This window comes from Fulmarus glacialis, unplaced genomic scaffold, assembly GCF_000690835.1.
Source record: "Fulmarus glacialis isolate BGI_N327 unplaced genomic scaffold, ASM69083v1 scaffold9754, whole genome shotgun sequence".
NCBI lineage: Eukaryota > Metazoa > Chordata > Aves > Procellariiformes > Procellariidae > Fulmarus > Fulmarus glacialis.
Window position 1 is genome coordinate 5,236 of NW_009206087.1, and position 14,581 is coordinate 19,816.

At 36.2% G+C, this 14,581-nt stretch overlaps 1 protein-coding gene across 1 annotated transcript in view; it reads right to left on the reverse strand.

Annotated features, from left to right (window-relative positions):
- Positions 1–396: 396 nt before the first annotated feature.
- Positions 397–14,581, reverse strand: part of LOC104075195 (protein EFR3 homolog A-like) — a gene marked incomplete at its 3' end in the record, with an annotated part of 15,593 nt that continues 1,408 nt past the window's right edge. The window contains exons 2-4 of the mRNA XM_009575619.1: positions 13,227–13,377; positions 4,233–4,354; positions 397–546 (exon numbers count right to left, since the gene is read on the reverse strand). Of these exons, the coding sequence (XP_009573914.1) occupies positions 397–546; positions 4,233–4,354; positions 13,227–13,377 (423 nt within the window). The remainder of the gene's footprint in view (positions 547–4,232; positions 4,355–13,226; positions 13,378–14,581) is intronic.

Here is a 14,581-nt window from a genome sequence, read left to right on the forward strand (position 1 = left end):
ACAGACAGGACAGACAGTTGTTACTAATGGCTAAATGGGAATTAAACCCTCAATTTTTAACAAATATAACTAGCAAAATCATTTGAGTCACCTAAAAACCTGTGCTTACTGATCTCTGTATCTGATGTTACAAAACACAGAGTTTACAATTTTTAAGAAGTCTAAGTTATACAATTTCTGGAGCAATTTTTAGGCCAAAAGAATCTAGAACAAGTGAAGCGAAGGTGGTTGAAAAGACTTTAAGACAAGAAACATTAAGCTGTGTTATCAGTTTCAAGAGGAGACTCAGCTAGTAAACATCGGTAGTTATTTCCACTGAAAAGAAAAGGTATCTGTCATAAAAACTAAGCCTAAAGATTGCTTAAAAAACATGCCAGTGCCCACGAATAAAAATACCTGTCAATATCTTCTATTTTCTGCATATTAAACAGCAATGATGGTACTATCTTGTCCATGTGCTGAGGTTCCCATATAGTTGCTCGAAGTTCATCATTAACTGTTTTTCGAACCACTCCCTGAATGCCCCTTATTCCAGCAATTCGGATCCTAAGGAAGTAAAAAAGGAATTACTGAAAAGAAAAAACACAGCACCTCCCAGTAAGGCTGTTTACCTATTAGGCAGTAGCAATTATGTAGTGTGGAATTCCATTAGGTTCTCAAAAGCAGTAATTTGGAAATTTGGCCAATTCATTAAAGTTGCCCATATTGCTTTTAAACACCTTTATAGCTCATAAGGAAGCTGACACAACAAACAACTGAACGCAAGATGATCTGTAAGTATAATGCTGATACTGATCAATGAATACTCAAACTGTGTATACCACCTCCAAGAAAAGTCATGTGGCTAAAACCCCACCAACTCTATACAATCTACTACCCATCAGTTGAAACTGTGCACAATCTCAACCTATTCCAGTGCTGAAGAAAAATATTGTGAAGTTACCACAGCAAAGCTGAAGCAATAGCTGCCAGAGCCATGTGATCATGTGTTTAAAAGTTGTAATTAAGGCTGTGGATTAATCATCACAAATCTTTAAAGACTTATGCAAGATTCACAAGATGGAAAGCAAAGGATAATTCTATCAACTTAAGCCTTACACACAAAAGGAACCACCACTTTTATCCTAAAACCGTTTGAACCAAATTAACTGAGAACTGATCAACAACAACAATAAAACAATAAAAAGGAAAAATTAATGTAAGTTCTAAAAAAGACTTAGTCTAGCTATTTTGTTTTGTTGAACAAAAATAGTTTGCAGGAGAATCTGTACAATGAAATGAATGGCAAAATATTCTTTTTTGAAGTGGCAATAGCAAATTAGCCTTTATAATAAACGGTAGGAATAGAATTTTACTTACTGAAAACAAGTAGAAGAAAGGGTGATAGAGCGATCAAGTGCTGTATATGCACAAGCTTCGCTAAAATTTGAAATTATTTCTATTAAAATCCATCCCTCATTTTTTAAATCTTAATTTCAGTATGGATAATACATAACCAGCCTTTGTTCAGTCAAATTTGTTGCATTAAAACATTTGCTAGATGAACCACAGAGCTAACCGAACTATAATTAATATTTTTGTTTAGATTTCCATTTGTAAATACTTAAATCTGTAGCCCCCTGTTTTTCAGCTATTTCTGAACAAAGCCATGTGCATTCAATATGGATCCGATACCATTCTAGACCTTTCAAGACAGATTTAATAGGGTTACGTACAAAACAGGGAAGAAGAGGGATGCACAGCTAGAAAAGCACTTGCTCTTGCTGTACTACAACTACAGTGCAGTATCCAATCTTAAGTTTTCAATATTAAGGATCTAAGATTGACATTTAAGACACAGAGCTTCCATCACTGAAACTTTTTTCTTTTTTGCTTTTTAGTTATTAGTTCTTAAGGTAATCAAGTTTTGCTGACTGTGGCTTTAGATACATTAAATAGTAGCGCTAACCTCCCCTGCTGAAAGGGAAATCTCACTTACCAGGTGAGATTCAGTTTCAGACTCAGAAGCCTACATTACCTGACTACATGTGTAGATGATGTTCAAGATCCCATTCAAGCCAGTCAGTTCAGTGGAACCTCAAGCTATGCAGGCGAACATCGACTCCAGATGTCTGTTTTAGGATGAGCTGAATTACTCCCTAGCCCCCATCAATGGTGTCAACTACTTGTGATATCTGCATTTAGAATTGTAATCTGTAGTCATAGCTCAGCTGTTTTGCTGAATTACCTCAGTACCTACAGCAAATCTGGTATGCCAAGTCCAAGAATGACTGCTGTTCATAAAGATCTCTTTCAAAAGAGAGATATTCAAACTGTCTAGGATGATGTAGAAAAAGTGATACTGCTATACATTTCATTAACCTGAGTAAAAAATTGATTCACATGGGGAAAAAAGGCCACACTTGTGTGTACTGGAGTGCCACTAGCACTAATTTCACGTTCTTACTATTGTACAGGAGGTTGAAAAATGAGGGTTGAAGTACCAAGGAAGGTGCAGCATGAAATTTCACTACATACAGGAAAGGTTTCATTCCTCTAAAGAAGGCTCAGATTGATTTAAATGTAATCTCTGCTTTAATACCTAAGTCATGTACAGTCTTATGTCACTAGGATGAAATTCCTCCCTGTCTAAGGGTACATCAACATTGCAAACTGAAGCACAGGTAACAGTGCAAGCTGACAGTTTGAAGAGCAAGAGATTAGCACAGTTCTCTCACTCCTACAGCAATCACAGCTTTGAGGTATTTTACTTTGGGGTCTCTTTATGAGTGGTAGATCATACTTGATAGATGAATCAGGGATGCAGTAGTCTCTTAATTCATTCCATGTTCTAGTTCATTACTAATATTACTTCTCATTCGCCAGGGGCAATGAAGGTGAAAGTAGTACTAAAAAACCTGAGCTGAGCTTCATATCCTAACCTCTTATTTACTGTAAAACATTTCATAAGTAGTTTAACAGGTCTGTTCTAGTTTCACTAAGCCTAAAAAGGCAAAATCTCAAAAAGCTCATTAAAACATTTATGAATACTATTTGTGACCATCAGCTTCAGCTAAATGTACTGTACCTGACAGAAGCCTAAGTTATGAGGTAGCTGCATGATACACTGGCTTCACTAGTGACATCTGCTTAAGTGTTCATCCCCTTTCCCCTTTGGTCCCTGAGTACAATTTGCCATCCCTTCAGTTCTTCCCCAAACAATTCATGGGGTCATCCTGTAAAACCATTCACTGGAATAATCTTCCTGAAAGGAAAGGGAGTGGCAGCAGGGAGAAAAGTATAGGAGAAGCAGGCAGATTTAATCCTAGCCCTTCTAGAGACAAAGTTTATAGCAGAACCCTACAGCAATAGGGCAACAAATAAGATGGCAGTAAATTACAAAAAATAAGGAGGAATGAACCAGAAGACTAAAGGAGGAACAAAGTTTTTGGTTTGGTTTTGGTTTCTTTTCCCCCTAAGTGAAGTACACAGTATTCATTCTTTTTGAAAATATAGTTCACAGATTTTTGAAACTGCAAACTTTAAGAAAAATCCTTATGCATTGCAGCTAACAGAACAACGGTGCACCCAAAGGGTTGAATAAATGTTCAGCACATGGATTTTTAATAGTTGGCTGAACAATTTAATGCATGGAAATAGAAAAGATAAGTACAGCAAAGATTCAAATCATATAATCTGAAAAGCCTTAAGTTTTCTAAAATGCTCAGGAGTTAAATACTGATTAACAATTCATATAAAGAACACATCGCTAGGGGGAGCTGAAGTAAAGAACATTGTGGTGCTTACATAATAATGTAAAATTTGTAATACTAATTCATGAAGGCATTTCAGTTTCACACACAGTATCATACTGCAGACATCTAAGAAAATTCAATTTTAATGAGTAATTCTCAAATAGCAGACTCAAAATTTGCTTTTGCTATTCATACAAGTAGCCCCATTAATTTCTCAAATGAGTTATGCAACTCACACACATTTACAGTAATAAGTAGTGCCTTTCTGGAGACAATCCATGCAATCTGGCAGGCATCATTCAGGTAAAATTCCACTTAAATATTCTAGGAGTTCTAGCCACCTAAGATTTGCAATATTTGGTGCTATTTAAAAAGTCAGACTTTCATTTTCTTCCTATGGAATTAATTATTCCACTAAATATAATAATAAAAGCTGTATTACAGACTATATTAACATGTTAAGACAGTTTTCTGTAATACATACAGAATGACACTTACTCGGTTTGTACTTCTGGATCGTGGTCACATGAATGACACATGGCACTGAATCGAGACACAAAGAAGTCATAGCGTCTGTGATATGAAGGTGTGTCTTCCTCAATGTTGGCAAATTTGACAAACTGGAAAATGAAATACGTTAAAAAAGCTTTTGATACGAGTTTACCAAAAGAAAATAACGAATACTAAGTTTCATTTAAGAAGTAATATAAAACATTGCATTAGGAAAAGAATCCAGATTTGACAATACCTAAATATTTAACTTCAGAGAAGAAGTAGTTAAATTGGAGAGTTTTCTTTTTAAAGACTTTCCACTAGAACTTCATTTAGATCATTATGAAAGGGTGCAACTGCATGAAGTACAACATACTATGCAATATGGAAACATCTAACACCACTCACTGAATAGTGAATGTCACCAATTCATTTAGGTTGGAAAAGACCTTTAAGATCATTGAGTCCAACCATTAACCTAGCACCGCCAAGTCCATCACTAAACCATGTCCGTAAGCACCACGACTTTTCAATACCTCCAGGGATGGTGACTCAACCACTTCCCTGGGCAGCCTGTTCCAGTGCTTGTCAAGCCTTTCAGTGAAGAAATTTTTCCTAATATCTAATCTAAACCTTCCTTGGCACAACTGGAGGCCATTTCCTTTTGTCCTATCGCTTGTTACTTGGGAGAAGAGACTGACACCCACATCGCTACAACCTCCTTTCAGGTAGTTGTAGAGAGCAGTCCAAGCAATCAAATGGTACACCGTCACTGGCAGGTTGACTAGCCACATTCTGACTTAACAAAATTCAAGGGAAATAAACTTGGAGGCATTCCGTCAATTCAGTCTATTTTTACAAAAGGGAAAAAGGAGGAGTCAGGGAATTATAACCCAGTCAACTTTAATTCCACTCACAGAAAGACACTCTGAAAAAAAATTCCAATTTGCAAACATCTACTAAGTAACGAAGGGGTAAGTAACAGCCAACATGGATTTGTCGAGAACAAATCAATCAACCCAGCCTAAATTATTCCTATGACAAGGAAATAGATTTTGTGAATCCAGATGAAGCAGCATCTGTCATATCTTAACTTCAGTGATGCTGTTGACAAAAAAATACACAAAATTCTCAAAAGGAAGCTAAAAAAACACTGTGAAAAGAACACTCCCCGCATGACAGATGCAAAGGAGTTTGGAAAAAACACAGAAACACTCATTGAGTGAACTTCTGAAGGGGCCTGTCTGGAATACAGTAGTATTTGAGTTTCACTAGAGCCTTAGATGACAGAGTGGGCTCATCGAATTTGCAAAGAACACTAAGCTGGCCAGAGCTGCAAGCACACTTGATGCCTAGTTCTTGACAAACTGGAAATAGGACCTGAAAAATCAAGGAAGCAATTTAGGAATGACAAATCAAAATACCATTTTGAGACAGCTGTACAAATACAAGCCAGACACAGCTGAATGCAGAAAAGAAACTCAGGGTTCTAATAAACTGCACATTCAACAAAAGTCAATGCCCTTCTACTGGCATGAAAAAGAAAACAATATATTGTGATACATCTGTATTACCCTTGACACCTATGAAGAAATTTTTGCATCTAATTGGCACTAATAAGCCCTTAGATGAAGTACTGCATCCAGTTGAAGCACCACAGTTGAAGATGGTGATTAACTGATACAGTCCTTCAATTATTCAAGGGATGAACAAAGCTTTAGATAAACACCTGTTAAAAAAGACTGAAAGACATTAAATTATCTAGTCTAGAGCTGCCTAAAATATATTAGTCTTACAATGTACAGAAGACAGCTATAAAAAGAAAAGAAAGAAATGGTTTTCTTTATCCAATGGTAATAAGAAAAGCAATAATGGGCTTACGCTGAAGCAAAGGCTACTTAAGTTAGACACTAAAAAACCCCTCCTTTCTAAAGCGAGCAGACTGCCTAAAGACATTCTGGATTCTCCACCACTGACAGTTTTAAGAACAGACTAGAGAGGGAAGAAAAAAGGGAAAGGGAAGGTTTTCAGGAAAGGTTTAACATAGTGCTGGTTCTGCCCTGAAGCAGAGAGATGTCCCATTAAGATCCCTCCACCAGTATTCCCACCCCAGTATTCGTCTTACCAATCGCTAAGCACAGGCTGAGGCATTTCTTGTATACTTACCGAGACATAGAACCTGCTTTTATCGGCATGTTACCCACATACATCTAGACAACCCCAAAGTACTTTAGCATAGTCTACAGCATACTGATTTGTGGAGGTTTTGAGGGAGTTTTCAAGCTGAAAGTAAAAGCTGTGTATTTCAGAAAAAAAAACCCCACTTTTTCTACTCTTTTTTTGTCTTTTTTCTGTTTTATCTAGAACACTTCTCCATTTTTACTTTTTTTTTCATCTTTTTTTCTGTTTTATCTAGAAGACTTCTCCATTTCAAATGCACTACCAGTTCACCCACTGAAAGCTACAGGCGCAGCTGAAAGTGATACAGTTTGTAAAACTATATTCTCAGCCATTACTGAAAACGGAGCAAAATTGTATAATACTAGTCCATTTTACCTGTCCTTCTGTAGAGAATATCCTGTATAGTCAGGTGATAAGAAAGTAACATACAGTCAAAAACCAATTCTGTATAGTCTACTGCCGCAGTTTGAAAGACAATCCACAAACAGCAACCATACTTCTATTTCAATACAGTGAGTTATAAAAATGATCATTTCCTTCCCAATAGACCCTGGAAAATGCTTTAAATGCCTTACGTCTCACTGGTTTCTTTCATGGAATTGTTAATTACAAAACAGAAGTAGATTTTCTAAAGTTTTTTTGAAGACAGGAACCTAATTAGTCCTTACAATTTAATAAAGCATAAAGTTCAGGGTTAAAAAAAAAAAAGAAAAAAAAAATCAGTATGATGTTAGTGTTTTCCAGACATTCAAGGGTTCAAGTCTACAACTGATTCACCCAGCAAACTTCCATAAAAGCATGTGAAAGAATGGAAGCAAAAAATTTAAAGGACACAAAACACTATGGGAGTGTCTGTGAGAATATTAACTCATCTAGCGTTTAATATTAGCATATTAATATTACCTAAAATACAAAATTATTTGTCAGGATTTTCCAACATGAAAACTTAATATAACTCTAATAACTGTTTTTCTAGAAGAAAGATTTATTGTACTAAGAAGTTGCTTTGTAAGAATAAATGACGAATTTAGGCCAAGAAAGTGTCAGGAACTCTACCTCTCACTCTGGACATTTCTCCTACATCACGATGTAGCTTTGTAGCAGGGAAACAAGTACCCAGAAGTTTTACCTCTCAAAATGGCATGCACAGTAAAATGTCCAGAAAGGGCAAAATTTTATTTCCTCATGTGTATAACAAAGCAATTTCACCCACTGAACATAAAGCATTTCTGAAGCATATTGCAGGATTAGAATTCAGATGACTGAACATTTAGGCCACAGGAAAGCTAACAGTGATAACACTGTTTTGAGTTGCACTGTCATTCAGTAAATTATACAATTCCATTTTAATTTTTTACAGTACACATGAGTCTATACTTTCTCCTTGCTTAGCAGTGGTGCTCTTAAGCTGTTATTGTTGTTAAATAAAGAATATTTTACTCCTAAGCACCTAAGAGATTTTCAAGCATACTTCTAATATAAAAATTATTCAATCTCATAAGAGTTTTGTCCTTTTTTAAAGTCCAAGCACTTGTCTAGGATATACATACAAAGCTTTTATAGATGTAAACATGTCATTCAGTCATAGTAAATGCTTGCAATCACCCACTGGTAATTTATGGAAGTTTTACCAGTACAAGCATCTTCTGTATTTGTACAATACAAAAGGTACAAAAGGAACTTAAATTGGTAATATCTTATTTCCATTAATTTTGAAACCAATAAAATTCAATCAGTATAAAACCATATAAATCTATCATGAAATTAAGAAGGAACATATTATCTATTCAGAAGATGTTTGTTCCAGACTGAGTCAAGAAAGTTGGATCATATTACCAGAGAAAGAGAGATTGTGCAAGTCCTGTAAGTAAATCATGCAAGTTCTCAACTTAAATTCCTAAGGACATAATTTCTTATATATATTTATGCTGTCTTATCACTTATGTAGCCAGTACTGTAGGAGAAAAATCGTAACTTTTAATGCACCTTAGATAAGGTCAGTTTTTTGCAGCAATTCAAGAACAGACAATCAGCATGCATTGTATTTAAGTTTGAGTTATGTTATTTAAAGTATCTCCCTGTAAAAACTGTAGGCTGGATCTGAGCAGTATTTTTTTTTTTATATTTGAGCTCCCCAGTCTGTCTTCTGTAGCCTGCAATTTTCTTATGTTTCAGATGGGGGAAAGGGGGTGCTGATGCTGATAGTTACCATCTTTTATAGACAAAGCTATTGTATTTCATTATTAGGAAGCTATCACATAGGAAGACATGATATCCTATAAACATAAGACTCTTATAAACTACACAGTACAGCATTAATGAGAAGTGTGTCAATGTATGTATGTACTTCACACCAAACAAATGCAAAAATGACAAACATCAACTTTTCTAAATAGAAAAGTTTCAAACACTGGATTCATACATTAACTACACAAACACTATTAAAATGCTCACAACAAATAATAACAAGGTAAGGTTCTCAGCAATAGAAACTGGCAATTTAGTTTATTAATTAATAGTTAAGGTCACTTGACAGTTCTTATTTTGAGTTTTATTGGAATGGGATGGATAGCTTCACATTCTATTTTACTTCATGCCACTTGGATGAAAATTACCCTGAACACCATGTGTGCAGTTGTGTAACAAAATCAATAATGGTATGTTGGCTTCCAGGGCCACATTAGTGTGGCTATAAAACTGCAAGACCAGAAAGCATGAGCATGAGGTGGGGAAGCAATATTTAAGTGTGAATGACCCTAAAAGGACCGCCTAAAGTGGTTTATCCAGCATCACTCAAATTCTAGCAGATGCAGACATAGAATTTAGAAGATAATTTAATAACCTATAGGGTGAGAAAGAGCGCTTTGTGTAATTTTGTCTCTCTGTACCTTTAACTCCCATAAAAAAAGATAGAGCAGGGATCCTAGAGATGAAATACTTCATTGTATATTAAATCACTACTAGCACATAATTCTGTATTGGTACATGGAACAAAAGAAGCATCTTGTAATAAAAGTAAGTTTCCATCACATACTTCCAGACTAGCATGCTGCAGACAAGACAAGCAAGACAAACAAATGAGTACTCTACTGGGAATATTAATTCTGACATTCTTTAATTTCAGAGTCTTGACATTTTATACTATTTTTACATATACATGCACTTCAATTCTGCCAAAAACAACTGCTTTTATAAGCCAACACTAACATATAAAAATCTTGTTGTTATATCAGGCACTGACTGGTCACTTTTCCACTTGGGATACTGCTTGTCTTCTTTTAAATAACACATGATGACAGCTAGCAGTAACAGTCACCTTCTCATGCACAGGAGGCCTGACACTGTCACTGATGGTATCATTATTTCACTGCTCCTAAGAAGAAACTGCCCTTCTAAAATGAAGCACCCTACCAATTAAAGAAAGCATTTGTGGTAAATCATTTAAAACGTGGTAACACTTGGTTCTACATATTTCTGCTATTTTTCAGATGAAAAAACAATGTTTTAGTATCAAAATACAAAGAAGAATTCACCCCGTCAACATTCCAAATTAGCTTAAAATGTTTTGTATTCAACTGAGTTTCATCAACACAGTTAAAGATGAAAGTTTTACTAAATTATGCACCCCATTGTTTTTGACCAGCTGCTCACTAAAGAAATTTTCTGGACCCTCTCTAAAAAAAACTGACAGAAAACTAGAAGTATTTAAAAAAAAAAAAAAAAAAAAAAAAAATCTCTTGTCCCAAAAAATTTTGACCACAAGTTCAAAGATTTTAAAGCTGTTCACCCCTAGACAGGAAGAACAAGCATAACTAATTCATTCTATCCTAGTAATATAACCACTTTGGATCTAAGCAATACATTTAATTATTTGTAAGTGAGAGAGAGAGAGAGATGTTTTACATGATATTCGGTTACTGAAATTCTGTAAAATGGTTATAAAGAGAAATATAGTATTGACATATGTTTTTAAGTAAAAGCTTACTGCAATCAGCGTTCAGATTCTGTAATACTTAAGCCAAGGAAATCTCACTTTTCCCCACCACATTTTTTCAGTTTCCTCACCAGCATATGCTATCCTAGCACATGGTTAATAAAAATATCTTCCATGATAGGAAAAGACATTCTGAACTTCATAGACACTGCCAATTTGAAATCTGATCTACTTCAAAAAAAAAAAAAAACAAAAACAATTCAACATATCCACTATTGAATTTCACCTGTTTTCAAGCATCTGCCTATATAAGTAGATTTACAATTATGTTATTAAAAAAATCATTGCTGCTGTAGGAAACAAGCTAACATAATTTACATATGCAACATATAAAAAGTCATAGGAATTAATTATATGTAACCTGAAGATCAGACATAAAAGTACATAAATGAAAAACAAACAATTGTTTTTCTAAAACAGTAATCTTTGGGTTTGCTTTTTAGAAGTAAATCAACTTAAAAAATGAAATTTATCTTCAAAAAAGAATTTAAGAAGTCCAACAGCTGAATGAAACTTTCATTTTTTTGTAAGATATAGAGCACCAAGTAGAGTAAGTTCTGCATCCAAAACCAGGTATTCGGAAGTCGGGGAAAAAGCCCTGGAAAACAGTGGGAGCTTCCAGACCTTTCCAAGACTTTAAAGTACTCGGAGTTATTCAGTTTCATTTGAAACCCTGACTTCTGAGCAACCACAAGAGTCCCCTCAGCTGAAGCAAAATTTGTTTGTGAGGCTGAAAAAAAACTACAACTCAAGTAAGACAGTTGAATCTTACTTGAAAGACATCACTGCCTTTGTATCCCAGTGAAGCTTTGAAAGTCAGCTTTGGGATGGAAAATAATAAAGATCTACTTATGGCCACAATCATACTCTTTATCTTTTTAAGTGTGAGCAGTCTATAAATTTGTATTGGCCTGAAATCGAGTTTAACCTACAAATATTATGGAAACTTTTCCAAAGGTTGCCTGACTTTTCACCAGTTTAAAGACACTTACTTCATATGCAATTTAATCTTCTCTTCCAGACAATACCCGTTTCCACTCCAAAGTGGTACATCAGAATAACTGATTGATGAAACAAGGTTAATGAAACATTACTCAGTCACTCTACCATCTCTACTCTTTTTGGGGTTTTTTGTTTGTTTGTTTATTTATTTCCTTTAGGAGGAGAGGAAAAACTAAAAAAGGTTAAATGTAATGGTAAACTTTCTCCATGTCTGACAAAATTTATTTCATAACACAGTAGGTCAGTGACCTTGGTAACAGACAAGCTGTCAGTGCCAATACACTTTGCTTCTCTTGAGTCAACACAAAAAGAGACTAGCTTTTCTCTCCGTTGACTATAGAAGGCACCAAGGGAAATTAGCATAATTAGGCTAAAATTAGCCTTTGGAATACTGTTGAAGAGCCATATAGATTCACTCTCCTCACAGAATTTGACATGTTATTTAGGAAAACATAATTATTTTTGGTTACTGAGTTTTACAACTGACGAACACAAATTATCTCCTAATTTAGTCTGCTTTTCTCATAAAAGACTTCATTAGGAACTGACAGGGATATCAAACAGATTACCATAAGGTGGAGTTTTGTTCAATAACATTCGTTTGGAAGTGACATGTCTTGTACATCAGACTGGAGGTTGGCAGTAACTGTTTACCACCAAGGATTTTAAACAACTGGAAAGTGATGCACATCTTGCCATTTGGCAGCCCAGGAAATAAGTTCCAAAGCTACTTCCCTAAGAGGTTTTGCCCAGGCATTATTATACAAACAAATCAAAAGAAGCAGGGTAGTCTGGCTCAAAGATATTTAAATAAATAAATAAATATATTTATCTCATTACCCTCAGTAAAGCTGCCCTGTTAGTTTGGAGCACAAGGGGACACTCCTTCCCCGTATCAGAGGAAGAACTCTGCGTTCCAGCATAAGAAGAAGTTCTACTCCAGAGTAGCATCACTCTATTACACTCTCCTGTCTCCCTGAACTACAACTCCATTTAATTCCATCAACTGGGAATCATGCCCAAAGGAAAGCCCAACAGTTTTACAGAATCCACAAAGAACCCCCACACTGCTAACAATGGCAATGTACAAGAAACACAAGCATTATTTCTTTACTCATGTAAAAGCAGTCACTCTAAGTGAAAACAGTCCACATCACAATCCTGGAATTTATGAGATTCCTATTGTACTAGCTGGAAATACAATGGCTAGAAGGGAAGTATGACAGAACTATAATACTGCTTGCACCCATCACTCTATTTGGAAAACTAGATCTCCAAATTTTCTTTTTGACACTTCTAGTTATGCCCTTCAAGCCTGGATCTGAATCTTGAAATATTTAAGCTAATAAGATGGTGAGGTTGTAATACTGAAAGCATTTGCCTCCTGGCTACTTTTCAGCTAACAGGAATCTTTCTGTGTAGTATCAGTGCTGTGGAGAAGGATGTTATTTCCTTCTTCTCACACCATTGCTTTCGTTGCTGGAGAGCAAGAAAACAGTCTTACCTATACAATGGCTTCAGGAGGTCTGTTTAAAAATTCAAAATATGAATTCACAGAACAGCCTTCCTGTTCCTTCCAGAAGAAGTAATTATTTCTGCAGGGGATGAGCCCAGCCATCAAAAGAATTTTAGAGACTGAAAGGAAACAGTTTTTCTGCCTCCAGCTGGTATCTGCTCTGTGTTTAGGCCCAAATGGTATACCCTGCCACACGCGGAATCTTCTCAATTCATGTTAACTGGCAGATACTTTGACTTCTGAAACTTTCCCATAGCAAATAAGCAAAGATTTCTTCTGATTTGATTTAGTATCTGAGTTTACTCACGGAATTAGTTCCAAGAACTTGCAGCTTTGGTTCACCTGATTCCAGAAGCTTGGCCACCATATGAAGGAAACTTTCCACAAACGGTTTTATGCTTTGAGAATGGCAAGCCATTAGAAGTTGGTCCAATGCCTCCATGGCAATTAAAACATACCTGACAATTAATTAGAGACACTCACATAAACACGTACTACATTTATCATTACTTCAGTTAATTCAATTTAGGTATTTATTACTACAAAAATTAGAAAACAAAGGGTGGAAGGCATGTATTTTTGCACTATCTAAAAATGGAAGTTATTGCTATTTCCTACATTCATCTTTTTTCTCTTTTTTTTTTTTGGTGGGGGCGCAGGGAGGGGAATAGAGTATTTTTAGAAGATATGTCATAATACTTGGTAACAGAGTAAATATAGTTCAATTTTCTTTTCTAGCACATTTTATTTCCAACTATAAATCCCATCCTTCTAGTCTACAGCTCCTCTGTCTATCCAAACCCCAGTTCGGAAAGCCAACAACTTATTCATGCTCCTGCACAGTCAGACAACATGCTAAGTAAATGAAAGAGTAAAGAAAAGCGCAGAACAAAATTAATTAGCCTAAAGAATGGCCACTAATCCATTCTATAAAGTTATAAAATAGCTTTTGACATCATGAAGGCCAATAATGCTGGCCTGTGATGGATATTGCCACTTCCCAGACTCAGTATTTTCCTACTCCATTTCCACATTCTTTAAAATCTTCTCCCTCTTTTGACTCTATATTCTTTCACATTTCTAGCTCAAATGGGACTTAGGAGTATGACAGAGTTTTAAAGTTCACATTTAAATACAATTCAGCCAAAAGAGCTGAAAAGAAAGATATCCCCATTCAAGGGTATTGGGTTTACATGGCAAGTGGGCTGCAGGGGTGGTTTCTGTGAGAAGACACCAGGAGCTGCTCCCATGTCAGACAGCACCAGCTCCAGCTGGCTCCAAGACAGACCCGTCGCTGCCCAAAGCTGAGCCCATCAGCAACATTGGTAGCACCTCTGTGATAGCATATTTAAGAATGAGTGAAAAACATTGCACAGCAGCTGTGAGAGAAGAGTAAGAAAAATGTGAGAAACAACTCTGCGGGCACCAAGGTCAGTGAAGACGGAGGGGGAGGAGGTGCTCCAGGCACTGGAGCAGAGATTCCAAGACCATGGTGAGGCAGGCTGTCCCCCTGCAGCCCGTGGAGGTCCACAGTGGAGCAGACATCCACCTGCAGCCTGTGGAGGGTGCCATACCAGAGCAGGTGGATGTGGCCTGAAGGAAGCTGCAACCCTGTGGAGAGCCTGCGCTGGAGCAGGTTTCTGGAAGGAAGCCAGGGAGAAG